We start from the raw sequence: 14100 nt of genomic DNA on the forward strand, positions 1-14100 counted from the left end.
GGTGAACATTGAGCAACTAATATGCGCAGTGGTGAAACACAAAGTCATTGGTCAAAACAAACTTTATCAAATGGCAGTACACCTGCCTAATAATATATCTCCATATTTGGCGCAGCTAGTCCCCCTTCTGATGTGGGTTTCTGGAGAGTACCTAAAGCCAATCTGTGTCTGCCTGATCCCCATATGAAACGAGTCATCATGGTGTTAATGTCTCTGAATACCGATTTTGGGACAACTAGTTGAAAGGTAGAGAAATAGTACAACAGTCTGGGCAACATTATAATTTTTATCAGCAGCACTCTCCCTGTGACCGACAGCGGAAGTGTTCTCCAAAACTGAATGTCGATTTTCAATTTCCTAATTGCCCGATGTATATTCCCCTCTAGTAAGTGTCCGGACTTATGATATATGTTGACTCCCAGATAGCGAAATGTAGTAGGCGTTTAATTAAGCCTTCCAGTGTCTCTCACCCTCGGGGCCCCGTCCATCAGGGGGAAGATGTAAGATTTCTGCCAATTTATCCATAAACCTGATGCACCCCGAATCGCTCCAACACCACCGCAATCGCAAAGACCAGGGGCGACAGGGGCCAACCCTGTCTGGCGCCCCTGCCAATTAGATATGGTTCTGATATAGTCCTGCCTGTGCAGACTCGTGCCGTGGGATTCGTGTAGAGCAACTTCGTCCAACAGATAAAGTCTTGCCCTAGTCCCAATCTCAACATTACCTGCTCCAAAAAATCCCATCTAAGGCTATCAAAAGCCTTCTCAATATAATATCTACTGCAATAATTGCCACATTCTGCAAGGCTGGGGATTTAGAGTGTAGGATCGAGACCAGTCGTCTTATGTTCTGTGCTGTGCTATGCTGGAGGACAAACCCAGATTGGTCTTTATGAATTAGTGTTGTTTTATGGGGTAAGAGTCGGGCAGCTAGTATTCGGCTAAGTATTTTATAGTCTATGTTAAGCATGGACAAGGGGCGGTATGAGCGCACATCTCCTGCCAGTCTGCGAGGTTTCAGGAGTGGTATCATTATGGCTTCATTTGTGGACTGAGGTAGACAATCCCCTCTCCCTCGCCTCGGCGTAGAGGGTACATAGATGTGGGGACAACTGTTCCAAGTATGCACTATAAAACTCCACAGGGACTCCGTCAGCTCCTGGTACCTTTCCTCTTGCCATATTTTTCACTGCAGCTTTAATATCGGCAGTCGTGATGGGTTCCACAAGGGCCAGTCTGTCTTCCTACCTTAGCAGTGGGAGGTCAATGTCATCTAAATCTTTTAGTTGAGCTGGGCTCAAAGCCTCCATGGTGGGGCATATAATTGAGAATAATAGCTAGTAAACCTGTGTAAGGAAATGCCTCCTTGGCATGGTTACCCCCTGACATTTTGCCTTTTGCTGATGCCAGTTATGATTGAAAGTGTGCTGGGACCCTGCTAACCAGGCCCCAACACCAGTTTTCTTTCCCTAAACTGTACCTTTGCTTCCACAATTGGCACAGACCTGACACTCAAATACTTTCCTTGTAAATGGTACCCCTGGTACTAAGGGCCCTGATGCCAGGGAAGGTCTCTAAGGGCTACAGCATGTATTATGCCACCCTGGGGGGCCCTCACTCAGCACATGCACACTGCCTCACAGCTTGTGTGTGCTGGTGGAGAGAAAAAGACTAAGTCGACATGGCACTCACCTCAGAGTGCTATGCCAACCTCACACTGCCTGTGGCATAGGTAAGTCACCCCTCTAGCAGGCCTTACAGCCCTAAGGCAGGGTGCACTATACCACAGGTGAGGGCATATGTGCATGAGCACTATTCCCCTACAGTGTCTAAGCAAAACCTTAGAAATTGTAAGTGCAGGGTAGCCATAAGAGTATATGATCTGGGAATTTGTCAAACACGAACTCCACAGTTCCATAACGGCTTCACTGAAATATGGGAAGTTTGGTATCAAACTTCTCAGCACAATAAATGCACATTGATGCCAGTGCGGAATTTATTGTAAAATGCACCCAGAGGGCATCTTAGAGATGTCCCCTGAATACCAGTCCGACACCTAGTGCTAGGCTGACCAGTTTCTGCCAGCCTGCCACAACCAGACAAGCTACTGGCCACATGGGGAGAGTGCTTTTGTCACTCTGTGGCCAGGAACAAAGCCTGTATTGGGTGGAGGCGCTTCTTACCTCCCCCTGCAGGAACTGTAACACCTGGCGGTGAGCTTCAAATGCTCATGCCTTTTGTTACAGCACCCCAGGGCATTCCGAGCTAGTGGAGATGCCTGCCCCTCTGGCCACTGCCCCTACTTTTGCCGGCAAGGCTGGAGGAGATAATGAGAAAAACAAGGAGGAGTCACCCACCAGCCAGGACAGCCCCTAAGGTGTCCTGAGCTGAGGTAACCCATGCCTTTAGAAATCCTCCATCTTGAGATTGGAGGATCCCCCCAATAGGATTAGGGATGTGCCCCCCTCCCCTCAGGGAGGAGGCACAAAGAGGGTGTAGCCACCCTCCAGGACAGTAGCCATTGGCTACTCGCCTCCTGACCTAAACACACCCCTAAATCTAGTATTTAGGGGCACCTCAGAACCCAGGAAATCAGATTCCTGCAACCTGAATCAAGAAGAAGGACTGCTGACCTGAAAGCCCTGCAGAGATGACCGAGACGATAACTGCTTTGGCCCCAGCCCTACCGGCCTGTCTCCCGACTCAAAGAAAACTGCAACAGCGACACATCTGACAGGGACCAGCGACCTCTGAAGCCTCAGAGGACTGCCCTGAAATCAAAAGGACCAAGAAACTCCTGAGAATAGCGGCACTGTTCACCCACAGCAACATTTTTGCAACTTTCTAACAACTTTTAAAGAACTCACTCTTCCTGCCGGAAGCGTGAGACTTCACCCTCTGCACTCGACGCCCCCGGCTCGAGCTCCAGAGAACCAACACTACAGGGAGGACTCCCAGGCGACTGCGACCTCGTGAGTAACCCAAGACGACCCCCTGGACTCCCACATCGACGCATGCAGAGAGAATCCAGAGGCTCCCCCTGACCTCGACTGCCTGTAACAAGGAACCCGACGCCTGGACCAAGCACTGCACCCGCAGCCCCCTGGACCAGAAGGAACCGAACCTCAGTGCAGGAGTGACCATCAGGCGACCCTCTGCCTAGTCCAGTCGGTGGCTGGCCCGAGAAGCCCCCTGTGCCCTGCCTGCACTGCTAGAGTGACCCCCGTATCTCTCCATTCATTTCTATTACAAACCTGACACCTGCTTTGCACACTGCACCCAGCCGCACCTGTGCTACTGATAGTGTGTTTTGTGTGCCTACTTGTGTCCCCCCCAGTCCTCTACAAAACCCCCTGATCTGCCTTCCGAAGACACAGGTACTTACCTGCTGGCAGACTGGAACCGGAGCATCCCTGTTCGTCATAGGCGCCTATGTGTTTTGGGCTCCTCTTTGACCCCTGCACCTGACCAGCCCCGTGCTGCTGGTGTGGTAACTTTGGGGTTGCCTTGAACCCCTAACGGTGGGCTGCCTATGCCCATGAACTTGAACTTGTAAGTACCTTACTTACCTGACAAACTAACCATTACTTACCTCCCCTAGGGACTGTTGATTTTTGCAGTGTCCACTTTTAAAATAGCTTATTGCCATTTTAACTAAAATTGTGTATGTTACTGCTCTAATTCAAAGTTCCTAACTTACCTGTGTGGAGTATTTACTTCAAATCTTGAAACTTGTGGTTCTAAAGTAAATTAAGAAAATATATTTTTCTATATAAAAACTATTGGTCTGGAGTTAAGTCTTTGAGTGTGTGTTCCTCATTTATTGCCTGTGTGTGTACAACAAATGCTTAACACTACCCTCTTATAAGCCTATTGTTCGACTACACTACCACAAAATAGAGCATTAGATTTATCTAATTTTGCCACTATCTTACCTTTAAGGGGAACCCTTGGACTCTGTGCACACTATCTCTTACTTTGAGATAGTATTTACAAAGCCACCTTCCTACAACCTGGTATTTATTTCACTCTGCCCATATAGACGGCATCCTGTAGCGTCCTCAATCTCCATTACCATGGCCTGAGGTCTTGGTGGAGTCGCAAGCCATGCCAACAGTGATCCCGCCTTATCTCCCCCTGCGTGCTGTCTAGATAAGTACCTTTTGTAATCAAAACGGCTCAACTGTTCTGTTGCCGTTGCAATTTTTTCTTTAGCATCTGTGAGAAGGGGGGCCAGCTCTGGGTTATTTGGTCTACGAAGTTCGATGTCTCTAAGGGAGTCTTCATATTTTTGGATGTCTTGTTCTAGGGTCCTACGAACCCCTATGTTCTCCGCTATACACTTACCCCTAATGACCGTTTTAAATGTCTCCCACTCAATCGCTCGGTAGGATGCCGGTCCCGTGTTATTATCAAAGAAATCCCCTATTGCAGGTGAGCATTATCCACAAGCATTGCTGCTCCGAGACGCCAATTTGGTATACGCGTTTTTTCTCTGTGCCAAGCTAGTGACAACAACAGGGGATTATGATCCGAGATTGTGCGGCATATATATTCCGCTGCTTCCACTACACTGTGTACCTCAGGGGAGGCAATGAATGCGTCCAGACGTACGTGTAGGTCGTGTAGTGTGCAATTAAAAGAGTCTCAGGCTGTTGGATGGAGGTGTCTCCAACTATCAATAAACCTCCACCGTCCCTGCCATTCAGAGAACAATCTAGCCACTTTAGTAGTTGGGGAATGCGGCGGGGGGGTGCGACCTATCTAACTCAGGGTCTGCAATACAGTTAAGGTCTCCCCCTATCAGCGTTGCCTGTGTGAAGTAGGGTCCGAATTCCCGGGAAAGCAATGTAAGAAAAGCTCCCTGCTCCTGGTTTGGTGCCTATATGCCCCCTATTGTTATATCTCTGCCCTCTAGTTTCCCAGCCACCAGGACATATTGCCCCTCCTTATCTATAAAGTTGCATATATTTGGCCACGCCATCTCTTCGCGAGGGCCCTAACCTCCTGTTCTAAGAGGTGTGTTTCCTGTATTATGGCTACATGGACCCCTCTTCTTTTAAGCTGATTGTAGACCTTATACCTTTTACGCATGCTGTTCAGACCTCTGACATTCCAGGTGAATATGTGACAGAACAACTAGGTCCTAAACAACTATAGCCTAAACTACTACTGCTAAACAACTAAAAAGTCTCTACAACTAAGTACTGAACAACTACTGTCTGAACAACTATTGTGTCTGAATAACAAATGCCTGAACAACTAATATATATATATATTCTAAACAACTAATAAACCATAAAAACCAAAAGGAAAACCTTACCTTAAAATTAGTTGTTCAGACAATTGTTATTCAGGCACAATTGTTGTTTAGACAGTAGTTGTTCAGTACTTAGTTGTAGAGACTTTTTAGTTCTTTAGCAGTAGTGGTTCAGGCAAGTAGTGGTTTAGACCTAGTTGTTCAGGATGTTTCCCATTCCGGGTAATTATTTTGTAAGTCAAGGAGGGATCCATAGTCTATAAGTGTGGAAAATTATGGTGCCCTCACACCCCCATAGCAGCGTGGGGCATACCATCAGAGATGTGCTCACCCTGCTTTTAAATACTTCAAATGTCACTGTGCTGGGAGCAAACAATCTATAACACATGTAACTAGAACCCCAATACCCGAACTCCCTCTCCCCAGGACCGGTATCTATAACTATCCCCGTCCAAACTGTTAAAGCAATGACTAACATTAAGTAGGTAGTGCGACATATCAAGGACCGAGAGCCAGAATCCCAGCGTGCCATCAAGTGCCAAATCAGACTGAGTCATATTTCTTCAGTATTGCTACTCGGCCGCCCCTGTATCTGCCACGGGTCATTATGCTGTGCAGACAGGAGGAGGACCCATGGACTATGGGCTGCCACAGCGAGGCTCCCTGGGTTGGCTGCAATTCCCCCCCCAGGACCCACATACCGCCTGCAAGTCATCTGTCACTGTTCAATAGAGCAAGCTGTTATATTCCGTCTGCGTGGTTACTCCTTAAGTTCATCATCACAAAGGTATACAGAACTCAAATAATATCCTCCAAGGATCTCGGAGTTATTTTGACGGAAGTTTCTTGAGATGAAATGGATGCACTTCCAAAATTGGAGTCATGATCGGAGAGGGCCTTGGAGGAGTGAGTCTAAATAGGATTTCCCCCACTCATAACTGCTGCAACGTCCACTGCTTCTCGCATTTCTTGTAGTGCCTGGTGACGTGCGGGTGCCACAATTGGGCCTGTTGCCCCGCTTGCTGGTTGTTCGGGCCATTCCCTGCTGCAAATCTGTGGCCGATGAGTCAAGAGATTCTAACCAGTCCCATACCATCTGGGGTGTAGTGAAAAAGTGGGTCTTATCGCTGAGAACTCTTAATTTGGCCGGGAAGAGCATAGCATATTCAATTTCTGGTCACTGAGTTTTCTTTTGGTATCCTTGAAAGAGGCTCTTTGTTTTTGCGTTTCCCTGGTGAAGTCCGGGAAGATCATTATCTGTTGGTTCCTCAGCTTTATTTCACCCTTCAGTCTTGCTTGGACCAAAATATAGTCTTTGTCTTTAAAATGGAGCAGTTTGGTAACAATTGGGCAAGGTCTTGCCCCCGGGGGAGGAGGTCTAGCCGGAACCCTATGGGCCCTTTCAATGGCAAAGAAGGGGGATAAGACCTCGGAGCTATCTCTCCCGGTATCCATTTCTCCAGGAAAGTCTCCATACTCGCCGCCCCTTGTTCCACCCTTTCAGGGAGACCCACCGGTCGGATATTGCTCCTACGAGCACGATTTTCGGCATCCTCTACTCTTGTTTCCAGTATCTTTACTCGGGATGTGAGATCTGTCAGGTCTGCGGAGAGAGCTTTATGGTCTGGGGCCAGTTGTTCAAGGGTTCTTTCATTGGAGACCACTCTATCCGTTAGCCTGCGATGGTCGTCCCTAAGCAGGGAGAGATCCCCTGTTAGAGTGTCTATTTTGTGTTCAAGGGCCTCTTGTGAGGCTTGGATCGCCTGGAGTATAGTGTCCTGTGTGGTCTCAGGGATTGGTACACTGCTGCTCACCCCTATGTTAGTGGTCTGCCCAGGCGGCATAGCAGCTCCTAGAGTGTCCGAGTCCTGGCCCTCCTTCTTTTTTGATTTGCCCATCGTGATGGATGTTATCTCCTCTTCTCTCTCGGGGACGAAGCGCCACTAATCACAGCAGGCTATTGAATCCTTATTAGACCAGGAGACATGCTGCCTAGCTCCAACCACAGCCTGTTTGTGTCTCCAGCAAGTGTGGAGGGTATCAGCATACATGAATCAAATCTCCCCTTCTTAGTCCTGGGGTCACGCGCTGGAGCGTGATGTAGCCTTATGTATTTGTGGGATTGTGTGGCTGTGCCTCACTCCGCCGCCAACATTAAGAAAAACTTGCTGTTGCCAATTTTGCCACTTTCTGCTGGGCCCATAAGAGCCACGCTAATTGTGTCCCGTGCGGCGCTCCGCAATGATGCGCCACGTGCCAAAGGGCAATTCTAGCGCGATGGGGGTGTAACCGTCCCCCCAAAAAACCCTCAGCGTCCACTCGTTACTGAGGGGGCCAGTGGGGCACCGATGGTGGTTCCCGCTACTATGTCCAATCCGTGGGGGGCGGCGTACGCAATGGATTGAGCCTCCCGCTCCAGTAAACCCAAGCACGGCCCCCAGTCACCCCAACGCCGTCCTTCGATGGATCTCAGCAGTACTCGGAGGGGGCGCAGTCGCCCCCGCAGCACCCAGCTCCAGGGTCTCCTGTTCAACGGTGCATCCGGATCACACCCAACTCAATTCTGTGCTCCTGTGCACAGCGCAGTCATCGCAGCCTCCTCCCTCCGTGACTCGTGGCCGCCATCTTGTCTCATATCAGCCCGGATTCTGAAGACTCTGTGCGGCTTTGTGGGGCGCCCTCTGCTTCTGAAAAGTACGGGCATCGGTGCCCCTGCTGCACGCGGCCCTCCGACACCGCTCAGTTCCGCCCTCGGACCGCCAATTCAACAGGAAACTTAGGGCCCTCCGACAGCAGCCGGGAGGTCCGCTCCAGGCGTGCAGCTTCATCGGTCACAGGCCACGCCCCCGACAGTGGATTGGTTTATTGGTTGCCATGGTTGTATGTTGGCATCATGGGAGTATGCTATGTTTTGAACTTTGAACTTGCTGTTTGTAATAAAGTGAAGAAAGGACTGCATAATCCTCGCCTGATGTCCTGATATAGAACTGAGTTTAAAGGACAGCTTAATTTAATATTTTCATCTACAATATTACAATATGACAGTATATATAAATACATTTAAAGATATTGGTTGACACAGTATAGCTGCCTCTTCGCGTAACATGGCGTCAGGGAGGCGCAGACAGACCGGCTGCTGCGGTATTTCTGAGCTTCCCTGTGACGTAAGGGGGCAGAGACAGACGAAGACGCGCTGACAGGGTTTAGTTTCCTGCGCGTGAAGTAGTGCGCGGAGGGATCCCGCGGGAGGCCAGAACGGAGACGGGCAGCCTGGCTTTAGTTTCCTGCGCGTGAAGTAGTGCGCGGAGGGATTCTGCGGGTGTCCTTGGCGGAGGGATCCCGCCCAGGTGACGACGGTCCCGCCTTTTGTTGCTGTGGCGCAGCTCTGTTCTCCTCAGACGGAGCGGCGGCGACGACTGGGTGGAGAGCGGAGCCCGGGCCTGAGCAGTGCGAAGCGGATCACACCCTCACCGTCGGACCGGAGAAGACCGTCCCTGTAGAAGCAGCGAGCGGCGACCGGTACGTGCGGCGGGACACAGGCCGACCGGCTCTGAGAGACCCGGTGCGGGGCCTTCAGCCGGTCCGTGGGGTGCGGGGGCTCCTGTGGCGCAGACGCGCCTCGGCGCCGGGGATGAGCCGGGGCCGTTAGAGCGGCCTCCGCTCGCCCGGAGCCGTTGCCTGCTGGACGCGGCGGGCTCGGTGACGCGGAGGACGAGCTCTTTGGGGCCCTTAACACCGCAGGGAGGATGGGGTTCACGGGGGGGGGTCTGAATACTCGTGAAGGGCGGTAACCGGGGGGGGGGGGGGAGTTCGCATATCTGGGAGGGGCGGTAACCTGGGGGGTAGAGGCGGAGTTTGAATGCCTAGGTGGGGTGTTAATCTTAGGGGGAGGGGGTTTGAATGCTTCGGGGGGGGGGGGAAGGATCTGAATGCCCGGGAGGGGCTGTTATTTTTTCGGGGGGGTGGGGGGGAGGTGGGTGTAGGGGCAGAAGATGGTGCCTGAGCTCCCCCCTCAGGGGAGGGGGTCAGTACCGGGCTCCCCGGTTGGGGGGGGGGGGGGGGTTCCCGGGTGTAGGGACAGAAGATGGTGCCTGTGGTGTATGCGGGCTCTGCAGCTACCCCTACAGGGGAGGGGGGCAGTAACGGGGTCCCCGGGGCTCTGCACTGGGGTGGGAGGGGTCCCCGGGGCTCTGCACTGGGGTGGGAGGGGGCTCAGGGGTGGGAGGGGTCCCCGGGGCTCTGGGGTGGGGGGGGTCCCCGGGGCTCTGCTCTGGGGTGGGGGGGTCCCCGGTGCTCTGGGGTGGGGGGGGGTCCCCGGGGCTCTGCTCTGGGGTGGGGGGGGGTCCCCGGGGCTCTGCTCTGGGGTGGGGGGGGGTCCCCGGGGCTCTGCTCTGGGGTGGGGGGGGGGTCCCCGGGGCTCTGGGGTGGGGGGGGTCCCCGGGGCTCTGCTCTGGGGTGGGGGGGGGGTCCCCGGGGCTCTGCTCTGGGGTGGGGGGGGGGGTCCCCGGGGCTCTGCACTGGGGGGGTCCCCGGGGCTCTGCACTGGGGTGGGGGGGGTCCCCGGGGCTCTGGGGTGTAGGGGCAGAAGATGCTGCCTGTGGTGTATGTGAGGTCTGCAGCTCCCCCTACAGGGGAGGGGGGCAGTAACGGGCTCCCCGGGGCTCCCCACTGTGGTGTGGGGGTCCCTGGGGCTCTGCACTGGTATGTGGGGAGGTACTTGACTGAGACTGGGCACACTTGTACAGCTGGCACTCGCCTGAGGCTGGGCACACTTGTACAGCTGGCACTCGCCTGAGGCTGGGCACACTTGTACAGCTGGCCCTGGAATGAAGGTTGACATGCCTTCAAAGTGCAGTACAAGGTATTGCTCTCCTAACCTTTAATATTGGGAATGTTAACGGGGTAAGGTTGCGGATAAAAGATATAGTAATGCTTATTCTTCATCTAGTTGCACATACCCACAACACACTGTGATCACTTCTCGGTCTCCAAGAAGAATAAAAAACGGAAGGAGGGACAGCTTCTGTGCAAAGCAGAAATACCCCGGTTAGGACGGAACACGGCCGTGTGTCTCTAAATATCTCAGAAATGCAAGAAATGGTTAATCCAGAGCTGCTAATTCGCAAAATGTTTCTCTAACATAGGTGCAAAGTTTTTGTTTTTTATACACACCCCACCCCCGTATGTCAGTTTTGCTGTGTCTGCAGTGGTTTACGGGGGATGCTCTAACAAGACAGTTATGTCTGTCAGGGATTAACTTTTAAAAATGAGTAATAAAGTAGAAAGGGCCTCAGAATAACCACAGCATGCCTGAAGTTCTGAAACGGAATAGAGAAGGATGAGATATGGGACACTTCTTTTCAGTACACCTCACAGTCGCGATCCAGAAGCGGAGTGAACCTGTACTATGGGTCACAATCCCTTTCAACGCTCGCTTGCGCTCCAGGCCACTCTGCCCTAAGCTCCATTCCTCTCCTCCATCTCATCTTTCACCCAGTCCCGCTTTCCTTTTGCTCCCTCTTCTGTCTTTTCTCGGTTTGCAGGATCTCAAACACACAATCAGGCGTGCGAATTACAGAATATCCTGTTTTGCGTCTTTAAAGACAGTTAACCTGGTAGCTGAGCACTGCAGTGTTTTTTTTAAGTTCGTGGAGAACCACGAGACAAAAATACATACCCTGCTGCTCTTACCCCTCAGTGAGTTTATCCCTGCATTGAGCAGCTTACCAGAGGCAAAATGCTTGTGGTCGGTCCATTTTTAATGGCACCAATGTGTGGACTCACTATCTGTCACAAATGCAAGTGACACATGCACACCTTTCATGAGCAAGTCCCTATGGCAGTGGGGCAGCAGTGCTCTATGTACGAGCCCCTGGTGTAAAGGATGCCGGAATCTACTATTGCTCTGCTGTACTTCGGACTGCACCAATCAGTGCCTGTCGGTAGAGCTTGCAGTTTGACATCCAAGTTGGATTTTAGGCACACTTGAGAGAGGGCCAGTCTCAAAAGGCTCTAAACATTTGCTTTATAGGCTGCCTCTGGCACGTGAAAAACGAGATCAAAGCAAAGGGGAGGTTCCTTTGGGGGTGGAAGATGGTAGTCACAGCCTGGATTGTTCTTTAAGATGCAGTTCTTGGTATCCTCATTTATAGATTTCAAATGGTGCACATAGTAGTTACTTGAAGGTAGCTTGAGTGCTGCCAGTAGCTCACAAGCTACTGGGAGATGCCCAATTTAGCCTATTTGGACACCATGGTCTACAGAAGTATATGTAAGGCAGACTCTGAGCTATGATTTATGCAGCTGCTTTCAGGTTATGAATGCCACATTTTGCTTACATCCTTCAGTTGTGGTGTCGGTGTGTGTGTATATATAGACAATATAGTATCACTTTAGAGTTTGTTCTATTAGGAACTTAATAGACTTCTTGTACTGCTGTTTTAAAAAAAAAAAATTCTTTTTATTTTAATAGAAAATGCAGATCTTTGTCAAGACTTTGACTGGCAAGACCATCACACTAGAAGTGGAGCCCAGTGATACGATTGAGAATGTCAAAGCCAAAATCCAAGACAAAGAAGGTATCCCTCCAGATCAGCAGAGGTTGATCTTTGCTGGCAAGCAGCTGGAAGATGGACGCACCTTATCTGACTACAACATCCAGAAGGAGTCCACCTTGCATTTAGTCCTTCGTCTCAGAGGTGGTATGCAGATCTTTGTCAAGACTTTGACCGGCAAAACCATCACACTAGAAGTGGAGCCCAGTGATACGATTGAGAATGTCAAAGCCAAAATCCAAGACAAAGAAGGTATCCCTCCAGATCAGCAGAGGTTGATCTTTGCTGGCAAGCAGCTGGAAGATGGACGCACCTTATCAGACTACAACATCCAGAAGGAGTCCACCTTGCATTTAGTCCTTCGTCTCAGAGGTGGTATGCAGATCTTTGTCAAGACTTTGACCGGCAAAACAATCACACTAGAAGTGGAGCCCAGTGATACGATTGAGAATGTCAAAGCCAAAATCCAAGACAAAGAAGGTATCCCTCCAGATCAGCAGAGGTTGATCTTTGCTGGCAAGCAGCTGGAAGACGGGCGCACCTTATCTGACTACAACATCCAGAAGGAGTCCACCTTGCATTTAGTCCTTCGTCTCAGAGGTGGTATGCAGATCTTTGTCAAGACTTTGACCGGCAAAACCATCACACTAGAAGTGGAGCCCAGTGATACGATTGAGAATGTCAAAGCCAAAATCCAAGACAAAGAAGGTATCCCTCCAGATCAGCAGAGGTTGATCTTTGCTGGCAAGCAGCTGGAAGATGGACGCACCTTATCTGACTACAACATCCAGAAGGAGTCCACCTTGCATTTAGTCCTTCGTCTCAGAGGTGGTATGCAGATCTTTGTCAAGACTTTGACCGGCAAAACAATCACACTAGAAGTGGAGCCCAGTGATACGATTGAGAATGTCAAAGCCAAAATCCAAGACAAAGAAGGTATCCCTCCAGATCAGCAGAGGTTGATCTTTGCTGGCAAGCAGCTGGAAGACGGACGCACCTTATCTGACTACAACATCCAGAAGGAGTCCACCTTGCATTTAGTCCTTCGCCTCAGAGGTGGTATGCAGATCTTTGTCAAGACTTTGACCGGCAAGACCATCACACTAGAAGTGGAGCCCAGTGATACGATTGAGAATGTCAAAGCCAAAATCCAAGACAAGGAAGGTATCCCTCCAGATCAGCAGAGGTTGATCTTTGCTGGCAAGCAGCTGGAAGACGGGCGCACCTTATCTGACTACAACATCCAGAAGGAGTCCACCTTGCATTTAGTCCTTCGTCTCAGAGGTGGTATGCAGATCTTTGTCAAGACTTTGACCGGCAAAACCATCACACTAGAAGTGGAGCCCAGTGATACGATTGAGAATGTCAAAGCCAAAATCCAAGACAAAGAAGGTATCCCTCCAGATCAGCAGAGGTTGATCTTTGCTGGCAAGCAGCTGGAAGACGGGCGCACCTTATCAGACTACAACATCCAGAAGGAGTCCACCTTGCATTTAGTCCTTCGTCTCAGAGGTGGTATGCAGATCTTTGTCAAGACTTTGACCGGCAAAACAATCACACTAGAAGTGGAGCCCAGTGATACGATTGAGAATGTCAAAGCCAAAATCCAAGACAAAGAAGGTATCCCTCCAGATCAGCAGAGGTTGATCTTTGCTGGCAAGCAGCTGGAAGATGGACGCACCTTATCTGACTACAACATCCAGAAGGAGTCCACCTTGCATTTAGTCCTTCGTCTCAGAGGTGGTATGCAGATCTTTGTCAAGACTTTGACCGGCAAAACAATCACACTAGAAGTGGAGCCCAGTGATACGATTGAGAATGTCAAAGCCAAAATCCAAGACAAAGAAGGTATCCCTCCAGATCAGCAGAGGTTGATCTTTGCTGGGAAGCAGCTGGAAGACGGACGCACCTTATCAGACTACAACATCCAGAAAGAGTCCACCTTGCATTTGGTCTTGCGTTTAAGGGGTGGTTAGTCTGGCTTGACCTTGGGCTATGTAGCCATTTTAGGTGTTAAATTTCTCCTTTTCTGCACTTTTATTTCAATAAAGTTGTTGTATTCACTTAACCAGTATCTTCTTGCGTTTTCTTTTGTCACTTCAATGTCCGAACACCCAAAGTGTTGGGGTGGAGGAGGGTGGCCTAGTTTTGACTATTCTCGTTTTTTTGTCTAGCCAGACAAGACCTTTATAATCCAATAACTTGCAAGAAGAAAAGGATTATGGTAGTCTGCACTTCTGCCAATAATGCTTATGACTAAGTGGAGTCCTGCCTAGCCCAGAGA

At 50.5% G+C, this 14100-nt stretch overlaps 1 protein-coding gene across 1 annotated transcript; it reads left to right on the forward strand.

The window, feature by feature from the left end:
* Positions 1 to 8540: 8540 nt before the first annotated feature.
* On the forward strand, positions 8541 to 13884 carry UBC (ubiquitin C). Its single transcript, XM_069215378.1, has 2 exons — positions 8541 to 8781; positions 11735 to 13884. Exon 2 carries the CDS (start codon positions 11738 to 11740, stop codon positions 13790 to 13792), a length of 2055 nt encoding a protein of 684 aa, XP_069071479.1. The 5' UTR covers positions 8541 to 8781; positions 11735 to 11737; the 3' UTR covers positions 13793 to 13884.
* The last annotated feature ends 216 nt before the right edge of the window (positions 13885 to 14100 follow it).

The sequence above is a fragment of the Pleurodeles waltl genome, chromosome 11 (genome assembly GCF_031143425.1).
Source record: "Pleurodeles waltl isolate 20211129_DDA chromosome 11, aPleWal1.hap1.20221129, whole genome shotgun sequence".
Lineage (NCBI taxonomy): Eukaryota > Metazoa > Chordata > Amphibia > Caudata > Salamandridae > Pleurodeles > Pleurodeles waltl.

What these genes read in the sequence shown, in the direction of transcription:
- UBC (XM_069215378.1), top strand. Translation starts at nt 11,738, where the DNA reads ATGCAGATCTTTGTCAAGACTTTGACTGGCAAGACCATCACACTAGAA.